At 44.4% G+C, this 12,461-nt stretch overlaps 1 protein-coding gene across 1 annotated transcript in view; it reads right to left on the reverse strand.

The window, feature by feature from the left end:
• Positions 1-12,461, reverse strand: part of SEZ6 (seizure related 6 homolog) — a 288,840-nt gene that overhangs the window by 3,400 nt on the left and 272,979 nt on the right. Inside the window, exons 13-16 of the mRNA XM_078768042.1 lie at positions 7,898-8,092; positions 7,421-7,459; positions 462-579; positions 132-234 (exon numbers count right to left, since the gene is read on the reverse strand). Coding sequence (XP_078624168.1) covers positions 132-234; positions 462-579; positions 7,421-7,459; positions 7,898-8,092 — 455 coding nt within the window. The remainder of the gene's footprint in view (positions 1-131; positions 235-461; positions 580-7,420; positions 7,460-7,897; positions 8,093-12,461) is intronic.

The raw sequence follows: 12,461 nt of genomic DNA on the forward strand, positions 1-12,461 counted from the left end.
CTTTACAACTCCTTTTGACCATAGGCCTCAAACATTCCCCTTTCCTTTCCCTCCTCTCTTCCCTCAACTTCCCCCCTTCCCTTAAGTGAAACCACATTGGATCTGTGCGTGTGCAGGATGTTCGCACGTACTCCCACTTCATACACGGGGTTGTCAAACAAAGCCTCCTCAGGTAAGCGTGCGTACGAGTGAGAGTGTGTCAGTGGCACACGCAGGGTAGACTTTCCACGCAACCTGAATGTAGGAACAGGAACACATCGGAGCAGCTTATTTAGTAAATCCATTTTTTTTTTGTATATCAGGGACATCGGGAGATCTGTGGGAGGGAGAGGGCTTGGGGGGAGGAGGAATTTTTCTAAAGCATCATGTAGGCCTACAATTGTTTGGAATTTCTCTCTTACTAAACAGAAGGCTCATCAAAAGGAATATTCTGCTTTGGGTGTGACCGGATGCATATGTACTTGGTGATGTATATGTAGATCCCTCCGATCAGGAAACCGATGATGACGACAGGGATGGTGATCGCCATGACGACGTCACGGCTTGACCTCTTGCTGCCCGAAGCAGTCGTCTTGGCCACTGCGTGCACGAAGGGAGAGAATAGGCCCCAGCCAAGGTGACCGGAAGTCAGTTTGACAACAGCAAAATGATGCAAGGTAACCATCAGGTGTGTTATGTTAGCGTTTCAACGCACAGAGAGAAGTGACTGTTCATTGACAGGAAATTCATGTTATCAGAAACCTTTGATAAATATCAATACTGGACTCTGTTCAGAAATGCACAAGTAGCTTTGATACATTTTAGTCATGGCTGTTCACATGTAGTATGTGGCTGTCTGCGGGTTAGCGTCACTTCTTGTAGCGGTGTGGCAGAGCTGCTGATGCAGTACTTCCTGTAGGTTACAACAGGAATTTGTAAGTTTTTCAAGCTGCCGTTGATAACTCGCCTATTACTCTTGGGATCTTTAACCAGGGATCTGGAACGTCCACCAACTAATGCTGGCAGACGGGATGCCCGGCCCAATGTCCATCCGAGGGACGAAGCACAAATCGATGCCAGGCCCTGTATGCGGAACGCCAGGATGACGGTTTCTAGCTGGGTCGATATTCAAACAGCGCAGAGATGAGTGTGTATGTTATGATACAACACCAACTATTGTTATTGTTGTGATTTTATTCTGCCAATTTAGTTGCTTCCCCAAAGTTCATTTTCAGGAAATGGCAAAATATTTCCCAAATTTTTCTCAACAATCCTCTCCAAGAAGTTCTGTCACTCAAGTTTTTGGGTCTCACTATCTGCCACGATCTTTCCTGGGAAAACCACATTTCAAATCTGGCCTCCATAGCCAGTCGCCGACTGGGCATCCTCCGTCATGCGAAGTCCTTCCTTAGCACACCTGAGCTCCTCACCACATACAAAGCTTTCATCCGCAGCTCTATGGAATACTGTCCTCCCCTCTGGGCCGGTGCTCCTGCCTCACACCTAGCTCGTCTTCACGCTGTTGAAAGCAAAGCGTTCAGAATCATTGGAATCTCCCGCGATGAAGCTGATTCTGAGGGAGTTTCACTTACTCACCGCAGGCAGGTAGGTGGTCTTTCTGTCTTCTACCGACTCCTCTCCGGCCTTGCACCCCCAGCTCTCTCTGGGCTCTGTACCCCAAATATTCCAACAGGTCGCACAAGATCTGCCTGCAACCCTCTTCTGGTGAAACTGCCAAAATCTCGGCTCTCTGCTCACCTTCACTCCTTCATTCCTCTTTTCTCCCGCCTCTGGAACAAACTCCCTCACTCTCTTCAATCCAACTCCACCCTCCAGGTCTTTAAAACAGCTGTTCACCACCATCTCTTATCTTCCCCCATCCAAAACCTTGATCTTTTCTGCCCGCCCCCACCCCCCGTCAATTCACCCCAGATCCACTTTTTTGAAATACCAACTTCTTTCCTGGAAGTCCTAGCAGTGTCCATGTATTTTATACTTCTCCCACCCCCCCCCCCCTTCCCATGCCTCCTCCGCCTCCCACAGATCTCCCGATGTCCATGTTCTCTACTGTTGTACTTGTGTGCTTCCCTCTGTCTCCCCAGCTTGTCTCTCGCTCCCTTTATTATATGTTTTATGTGTCCGTTTGTTTTTTTGTGATTAATGTTAGCTCTTACACGAGCCTCGATCTTGTATACAAAAAAAAAACACATGACCAAATTTGCATGTTTTGGTGGCAAAAGTAGCAACTGAAACACCAAAAGGCATCGGCTGCAGTGTAATATTAGTTAACAGTTTAAAGGCAGCAGTGTGCTTCAATAAAGAAATCCTTCTTCTCCTCTTCCCTTTATAAGGTGTGAGGTACAATCGCACCGAGCTTCTGCCCTGGCTTGACCACGATACTCGTCCACTCCGCTCTGTCCTCAGCCAACTCTCTCCACTGTCCAACCCCCCCCTCACCCTACGGATATGCCTCCTCACGCAATCCTCTCATCTCAACCTGCAGTCTCCCTCTTTCTCCTACCTTGTTCCCTTAACTCATACACTCTTTTTACCTTTCTGTCTTCCCCAATCCACACCAAGTGTCCAGTCCGCTTCAGTCGGCTTCTTATCAATCTACCTATCAAGCTCACCTGCACACCAATCTTCTATCCACCCTCTTCACCCCCTCAATCCTCCTGACCCAGTTGTTCTCGCAAACCTGCAGCCTCTGTTGTTGCCTCTCTGTCAGTGTCACCGTCTCTAGACCGTAAAGCTACGCCAGCATAACATAAAACATCAAAACCTGCCCTTTCAATTTCCATGGTATTTTCTGTCTGCCATCAATCCCTTAACCCTCCTCCACGCACTCACATCCACCTGAATCCTCCTCTGCCTCTACCTACCTTACCATCCCTGGTTACTGTTCCTCCCAGATACTCAAACCTATTTCCCTGAATGATATCCCTCCCCTCTAACCTGATATTCATTGTTTTTTCCCTGCTGCCCGACCATATCACCTCATTCTGCTCCATACTCATCTTCAGTCCATGCTTCCCAAATACCTCTTCCCACTCCCCCAATACCTCCTGCATCTCCTGCTTACTCTCCACCACAACAGCCAAACAGTTCGCATACAACATCCTCCCCAGAATACTTTTCATTTCTACGCTCTTGCTCTCCAACTCCATCACAAGATAAAGAAGAGTGGACTGAGAGAGCTTCCCTGTCTCAAGCCGATGTTCACACTACTCCTCCGACATCCCAGAACCAACCCGTGTGCCGGCGTTACACACATCATCAGAACCTTCCCTTTCAATTTCCATGGTATTTTCCATCTGCCATCAATCCTTGTATCCCATGTGTCCACATAACACACGCCATTTGCCCCTGCATTACCAGCCACAGCAAGACCCTCCAGAGTCTAGACCTGCGTTCCGCAACCTTTTTAGCCCAGGACCCAATAAAAAACCCAGGCATCCAGTCGCGCCCCCCCCCCCCCCCCCACAAACCATCACGGAAATATCGATTGCTTATGACGTTAATATCTTGGTAAGGGTTCGGTTCACCATCTTTGTACAGTAGTACAATTCGTAATTGAAGAATAAAGCAAAGTGACGACAATCATACCAAACACTGTCCTTGTATTGTTGTTATTTTGTACGGATCTCCACGACCATGAGGAGAGAGAGAGCGAGAGACCACGCCCCCCTTGACAATGAGCAGCGACTTCGATCACAGACTCCGCCCACTTGATATTATTGTCAGCCAATGAAGCCGCTGTCACACCTTGACGTTTTAGCCAGCGTATGCCGACGTATGAAAAATTTGGCTACGTTAAGAGCACGCTGAAGCACGCTGGCATACGTCGTAGTACGCCGAGCTCGTCGACAAATTTCGTGCATGCACAAAATTTGTCGACGTATGCCAGCGTATGACTCACACCAGCACTCAATTTTGATACGTCGGCATACGCTGGCTAAATCGTCAAGGTGTGACAGGGGCAGGCGTAAACTCCCTGCCTTGTTAGCAGCTTCGGAAGAGATGAATCCGCCCCGACGATGAATCCGGATGAAGATTTAATGAAGAAGATGATGATGAAGATGAAGAAGATGATGAAGATGAGGATGAAGATGAATCTCACAACATTCATTGGCGGTGTATCTTTTGTGAAATAGAACAAAACGTTAATTATTAGACTGACACGCCAACATAAGGTGTTTGAACTTTATTTTAATCTTCATCGTGAATAGATGATGAACTTAAAATGTAACATGAACTGATAAACAAAACAAGAACAACTTTTACTGAAAAAAACCCGATATGCATCTGAACTTATATCCGGGTTCAATGTTCCGATATCATGAACAACATGAAATAAACAACTTTCACTGATTAAACCCGAAAGTGAAACTTACAAGCCGAATTCAAATGTTCCGTTAGCAACATTGTAGATGTGGATTATCTGGGTTTTTTTGTTTGGCTACCTTCTCCGCCACCAGGTAGCTGGCTTTGGTCAGTCCCTTCGACGGAAAAACAGCCGAACTCATTACTGACTTGCTGTTGTTCATCTCGCGTTCTTTCCGGAGAAAAAACTCCCGCGACTTGTTCACATGATCTCCATGTTTCCTCTCGAGGTGCCGCTTCAGCTTTTGGGGCCCGAGGGACTCGTTGGCCAACACGTCAAGGCATATCACACACTGTGGTCGATGAACATTGTGCTTATCGATATTCAAGGTGAACCCACAGTTCAGGAACACAGGCTGATACTTTCTCGCCATGAGTACCTTACGCTCACAAACTCAATCTTTCGAATGAAAAAAAATTCACCAAACTCTCCTCCTATGGTATCCATGGAAATCTCCATGCATGGCTTGCGGACTTCCTCTCTGGTCGTAGTCAACGTGTGGCCCTGAATGGATTTCTCTCATCTCCCCTTCCTGTTCAGGCTGGAGTTCCCCAAGGAAGTGTGCTGGGCCCTGTGCTTTTTCTGGTCTTTATCAATGATCTCTCTGACTCTCTGGAAAATCCTCTCTATCTCTTTGCTGATGACTCCACTCTCTGCCGCTCCATTCCTCTTCCCTCAGATCGGCAGTCTGCAGCCTCCTCACTCTCTGAAGACCTGGACAAAATCACAGACTGGTCAAACAAGTGGAACATGTCTTTCAATCCTGCCAAATCTCACTCTCTTACTATGTCTCTCCGAAAAGATCGACTGGACAACCCTCCCATCTACTTTCTCAACAATCCTCTCCAAGAAGTTCTGTCACTCAAGCTTTTGGGTCTCACTATCTGCCATGATCTTTCTTGGGAAAACCACATTTCCAAGCTGGCCTCCAAAGCCAGTCGCCGACTGGGCATCCTCCGTCGTGCGAAGTCCTTCCTCGGCACACCTGAGCTCCTCACCACATACAAGGCTTTCATCCGCAGCTCAATGGAATACTGTTCTCCCCTATGGGCTGGTGCTCCTGCCTCACACCTGGCTCGGCTTCACGCTGTTGAATCCAAAGCTTTCAAAATCATTGGAATCTCCCGCGATGAAGCTATCTCTGAGGGCCTTTCACTCACTCACCGCAGGCAGGTAGGTGGTCTTTCTGTCTTCTACCGACTCCTCTCCGGCCTTGCTCCCCCAGCTCTCTCTGTGCTCTGTCCCCCAAATATTCCTACAGGTCGCACAAGATCTGCCAGCAACCCTCTGATGGTTAAACTGCCGAAATCTCGGCTCTCTGCTCACCTTCACTCTTTCATTCCTCTTTTCTCCCGCCTGTGGAACAAACTCCCACACTCCCTTCAATCCCTCTCCTCCCTCCAGGTCTTTAAAACAGCTGTTCACCACCATCTCTTATCTTCCCCCATCCATAACCTTGATCTTTTCTACCCCCACTAATTCACCCCAGATCCACCTTGTTTGAAATTCCAACTTATTTCCTGGAAATCCTGGCAGTGTCCATATGTTTATACCTCTCCCACCCCCCCCCCTTCACATGCCTCCCCCCCTTCACATGCCTCCCCCCCTTCACATGCCTCCCCCCCCTTCACATGCCCCCCCCCAAAGCCCTCTCCCTCCCACAGATCTCTCGATGTCTCCATGTCTCTCGGTCCCTGCTCTCAAATGTTGTGTTTGTGTCCTTCCCCCTCTCTCCCCATCTTGTCTACCGCTCCCGATGTTATTTGTTTTATGTGTCTGTTTGTCTTTCTGTGTGATAAATGTTCGCTCTTTCACGAGCCTCGATCTTGTATACAAAAAAAAAAAAAAAAAAAAAAAAAAAATGGACATTCGCGTGTCGGAAACTAAACGTACGATCTGACTGACCGGATGCACGCGCGGTACATCGGTACAGCGCGGTAGAAGAGTCCACACTATAAAGTTTGTGTCGGCGTTCGTTTGATCTCTGTTCTGTTCAGTCGGGAGAAGTAAATCGTCGATAAAGTTTTTTTCCCACGATTTCTGAAACGATCGTGCGACCCATTGTTTGGGTCGCGACCCATAGGTTGCGCAACGTCAGTCTAGACCCATCCCTCCCATCTTTCCACTCTGACCACCTCTTTACTGATGACTTCCGATACTGTTATTCCCATGCCATGACTCCTTCCATCCCTTCCTGCGTGTAACAGATTGTACCATGCCACCAACTTCCGCGCCTTGTCCTCTTTCCATCTGTCTCCTACACACACACACACACACAACACTTCTAGAAATCCTGTCGATCGTGAAACATACCGCAAACCCAGACGACCTCCAAATGTGGAATTCCAGCACCAGGATCTGGAATATAGTTATCGATAGGGCTGACCCACAGCGATGCACATTAATACCAAGGTAGGCTAATACCAATTTGGACCGGGGATTCATGCCTTCATTTTTCAGCTCGTCTACCACAGAGTCAAAATAAGCTGGTAAAGCCATAACAATATCCTTCTCTCCATCCTTCCATAAGTCCGTGCGTCCATTAACATTTTTTTGTTTTTCCCGACTCCTCCGAGGCGGCTCAACGGATCATTTTGAAACTCGACATGGATGATTCATGACGTCGATGCGCAAAACCTATTGGAGCCCTTTAATTTCCACCCAGGAAGTCAGATAATTAGCCAATTCCGTCATCGATGTTTCCTCTTTATTTAATTTTAACCTCTTAATCCTCTTAATTTAACCCCTTAATTTAATTTGATCTTAATAATTTTTTAATTTAACTTAATTTGATCTTACTCATTATTCAAGGTAATGACTTGATTACATTTTAAACCTCTTAATTTATATAAATATAGGAGCAAGCGTATGTCCAGTCACAAACCCACGTGACTAGATATCTCTTACTTACAAAATCTGTTTGAACGTCAGTTGCACTGCTCAATGAAATGGCAAAGGCCTGCTCAATCTGATGGGGTCCACAAAAGGTCAGTGTTTTTTTTTTTTTTTTTTAACGACGTCGTTTTTTGGGTGCATTCATGAAGTTACATGCAGTACCTTCTGCTTGGGATTCTGGGTGCTGCTCCATGTAAGCTTCTGTGAGACAATGGCAGAGAGGCACAGAAGGGAATTTGAGAAGGTTAGCATCGATTTGGGAGTCGTAAGCAAATTAATAAAACAGATCTCAACTTTAACAGACCATCAGAGGGTTTGCGGGTGCAGTTACACAGTACCCAGCTAACACAACACCGTTGGGCCAACGTCAGCACTTACGTTGGAAAATAGACGTCGCAATTGCAACCAATAGGCAACGTTACCCCGACGTCAACAATGCGCTTGCGACCAATTGACCAAATGCCAACGTTGGCCCAACGGTGTTGTGTTAGCTGGGTAACATTTAGAATCGCTCAGAAATTGCAAATGGCTGCTCAAATCAGCCCCAGTAACATTACTTGGCTGACAAAATGGTAGATACCAAAGGAAATTGTTGTGTCATGCATGACAGATTAAGGCAACTGCACACGTATGACACACCCTGGCAGCGTGGTTTCGTGCCACTCCATCTGGAGGGGTGTCCTGGCAAGCAGCGCATGCTAACGTCTCCCACCAGCTGGTAACCATCGAAGCACGAGAAGCGCAGCAGTTCTCCGGGCTGGTAGAGACGCTTGTATAGTAACTGGTAGCCATTTTCCGGCACACCGGGGTTCACACACGGCTCAAATACCTCAGCTGCAAGAAAGGCAATAATAGCAATGATGAAATGATGAGCAGATGGGTTAAATGAGAGATTACGAAAGGAGTGCTCAAAAAAAATAAATTCTTACCAATTGTAAAGGTACCCAAATATCTGAAAAAAAATCAAAAAAATCTGCACTTTCCACGCTTTGCCCCCCCAGGTGTCTGTGGGGCGAACTCAGTCCACAATCAACCCCCCTCTGCTGAAACTACAAAATCCAGAATCACTGCTCACCTACTCATTTGCTCCTATTTTTTTCTGCCTGTGGAACAAATTTCCACATTCTCTTCAATCTCACTCTCCCTTCAAGGTCTTCAATACAGCTGTTCACCACCATCTCAGATCATCCCCGATCGAAAACCATAATCTTTTCTACCCTCGTTAACCAAACCCACTCCAAGCCAATCAAAATTTCCAATTTCCTTTCTGAGTGTTTCCTTCTGTATCCCATGCATCCGCTCTTGCCCCCCATTCTTCCCCACACCCATTGTTTGTCGAAGACCTCTATCTTGTCCTTCAACTCGGCTGTTGGTGTTTCCCTCCCTCTTTCTCTACTATTCCTTTTGGCCTGTTACATCCTGATCCATTCATTGTACCAGAACTTCAACGAGCCTTGACCATGTATACCAAAAAAAAGTTTTCCTGGACATGAAGACCTGGAAGGCAGAGTGAGACTAAAGTCCATGTATACAAAAAAAAGCAAAAAAAAAACTTTAAAAAAAACTTTAAAAAAATAAAGAACCAAACTCGGTGGTGTAATGGTCAGAGTGCCCACTCTGAGTTTGGGGGGTCATTGGTTCAAATCCTGACCGAGTCATACCAAAGACTTAAAAAAAGAAATGCATACGTGCTGCTTCCTTGCTTGCCTCTCGGCTTTAAAAGGATAGAGCATAGACAAACATAGGAGGCGATAGCAAACCACCCAGTATAACCCTTGCCAAGAAACTTATTTGGCAGTAGCAATGCTCTTTAAAGAGTATCACATCATACAACAAATCAAGAGTACAAGAAGAACTGGAAAGCATCTGAAAATGCAAAACCCGTCCGAGTCTGTTTGCATTCAGACATCTTCTACTTCTTCTTCTTCTTCTTCCGTATTCTCAAAAGAATGAAAATAGTTTAAAAAAAAAATACAAAATGAAAATTGATGATTTTATGCAGCCTTGACCTTTGAGCCTCAGATCTAAAAAAATAATCAGCTTCTAGCTTTTGATTGGTGAACCAATTCTGTGACCCAATATGCAAATTATTAAATTTTCAGGGAAATTGGATGAAAATTGATGATTTTATGCAACCTTGACCTTTGACCTTTTGATCTAAAAAAAAACCTCCCAATCGACTCCTACCTTTTGATTGGTGAACCAATTCATTGACCCAATATGTAAATTCTTAAAATTTCAGGTCAATCGGATGAAAATTGACAATTTTATGTGACGCTGACCTTTGACCTTTTGACCAAATTATTAATTTCCCTTCTCCATATTGTCATAATAAACCTTTGTTGAAAATTTGATGACAAACTCAAATGGTAAATTTAAATTTCAGGTCAATTGGATGAAAAGTGATGATTTTATGTGATGCTAACCTTTGACCTTTTGACAAAATTCGTATTATCATTTCATATTCTGTATCATATTCAAATCATATTCATATTTTTCATATTTTCATATTTTATTTTCATATATTTTCATATATATATATATATTCATATTTTTATATTCTGTATCATATTTCATATTCAAATCATATATCGTATTCGTATTATCGTATGACATTTGCCTTCGTATTATCATAAGAAAGCCTTGGTGAAAATTTGATAACAATAACTCAAATGGTAAAAGTTACGGCCCGGACAGACACACAGAAGTGATTACAAAACCCATGCAAGTCTGGCTGCATTCGGGGCTAATAAATATTTAAGGTGTTTCCAATTAATCAGGCAAACTGCCTTGGGCGAGGAATGGTCCTGATGAGGTTAACTGCATGTTTGATTTATTGGAGCAATTTAGACTTTTGCGTTCCTACATCTTGGCCAGACCTCGACTGGGGAGTTTGTGGGGTGGCAAGGGAAACCCTCAAAGCGGGATATTTACTAAATCCGATTATTGTGAAATCTTAAACTTTTATATCCTTTTTATGAAAATGCACCATTCCGCAACAACTGCAAGCTCATCACATATCCGAGGATATTCAGTGGAGGCAGCAATATCTTGCCTTTGTGAATCCATGGTTTTTCTTTTGTCTGGAAGATGGAAGAGCAGAACATTGGGGGGAATACAAAGTTGGGTGAAGCCGAGGCAGGTGGATAAGAACACATGGATGCACCATAGCATGGGAGGAGTGGCAAGTGAAAGGTGTACAATGGCTCAGAGGTAGAAATAGGTAAGACCATGTAGAGGGAGGAAGAGAGAGTTTGATGTATTAAGACACTACAACAAAGACGAAGAGCCAACAGAGATTGAAATATGGTTTAACAGGTAGGAAAGGTAAAGGGGAATAACGAAGGTGAGCATTAGATTAAGGTACCTTGGTTTTGGTTTCTGGTAGAATGAGTGTGACCTGGAGGGGCTAGACTTGGGAGGAGAGGGTAGGTGGAGTGACACCTGAAGAGAGGATAAAGTACTGAAAGCCTCAAACCTGCCTGCCATGATTGAGAGGTTGAATTTGGAAAACGTGCAATTTTTAACCACAGAAAACCATTAAAGTTGCCATTCTAAACCAATAAGAAAACTCTGTGGGATAATGGTTAAAGTGTCCGCTTAAAATGGTACGTGCTGCTTCTTTGCTTGATGCTCAGTATTTAAACTTTATAGGATAGAGCACAGAAATCGACCCCATAGGTTGGCATCCATGGGGAAGAGGAAATTCCTCCTCGACTGCCCCACAGACTGCGGAGAGAAAAGTGCTTATAAAGATGATGTTGCTGGCACCCAGAGTGCTCTGGGAAGTAAGTGACGTCACTTCCCACAATCTCACCGGCTGTGTTTGTGTGAAAGTCAAATCTGGTGTTATCTCATGTATCTGTCTGCATGTATGCGTCATTGTCGCAGCTCCTCCACAAGGTGTACAGCCTGTTAAATGCAAAACCAACCAACAGTGGAAGTACATGTGATAAACGGAGCTCAGGGACAATCAACTGTTAGAAAATGTTATTTCAATGTATCGCAGGATTAAACTAGAACGACACTCGATACAGCGCATACCTCCGCCATGATGGAGTTTTCGTTTTGCATCCCATTTACACGCCAGATTTGGATTCGGACCTCAACCAAATTCTAATCACCTTGTTCTTGTCACCTGCCCAACAAGTTTCGTCCAAATCCGTCCATAACTTTTTGAGATATCGTGCTATATATCATTTTAGGCCCAATCACTCAATGGTGAAGAATCACGTAAAAAAAAAACATCTAGTGTCTGGATCCAATTTCAGATCTTCACCAAAATCGATCTTCAGATCCTGATCTTCATGGAAGAGCTGTTAGCGTTGGCAAAAGGGTAAAATGCAATGCACGGACAGTGGTACGTACGAGACACAGATGTAACGAGGCGATGAATAAAGAGGAGGAAGGAGGAGAGGGGAGGTAACATAATAACCTGCAAGTAAAACAAGAGGGGTAAATGAGGTTATAAGATATCACAGGTAGGGAAGGAGGATGAGGTTGTGGTGTATGCCAACTTGAAACCATCTACAGAAGAGTGTGATTTAACAGACCGAGGAAGGAGGTTCCACGAGAGTGGGAGAAGAGAGGAACAAAGGTGTTAATGTTGGCAGTAAAATAATGAAGGAGATGAAACATTTTATTAAAATGACTTTTATATCTCAAAAGCAATATCAGAAAGATATATTTTTGTTGGCCTACCTTTTGATTAAATATGCAGTACAGTTGAACAAGGAAGTTAGAAGAAGGAACAAAAATAAATTAAAACGACAGCAGTGAAGACTGGTCGTTGAGAGAAAGGAAGTGAGATTTGAACCGAGCAATGGTTGAGCTGATTTTATAAACATAGGCCGTTCTTTTCAGCCCCCTTCGGGTTTCATCGGAGGGGACTATTTGTTTGCTCTCTGTTTATCGGTCTGTCCACTCCACCTATGGTTTTTCAGACTTTTTTTCCCAAAGCCCTTAGCATATTACACAGACTGGCAACGGTACCCTCCCTACGGGCGGGGCTTCAGTTGGGAGGCCCAAATGAAAAGGCAAAATATCAGAAATTGAAGGCTTTTTAAAATTTTAAACGATTCATATAAATATCTGTTAAAGCATATCACACACAAATCATCAAAATCTAAACAGTATTTGTAGAATTTCAATAAAAGCCACATCACTGTTCATATCGGTAAATATTATTCCATCGTGTTTGGAA

Source organism: Myxine glutinosa, chromosome 14 (assembly GCF_964187855.1).
Source record: "Myxine glutinosa chromosome 14, kmMyxGlut1.1, whole genome shotgun sequence".
Lineage (NCBI taxonomy): Eukaryota > Metazoa > Chordata > Myxini > Myxiniformes > Myxinidae > Myxine > Myxine glutinosa.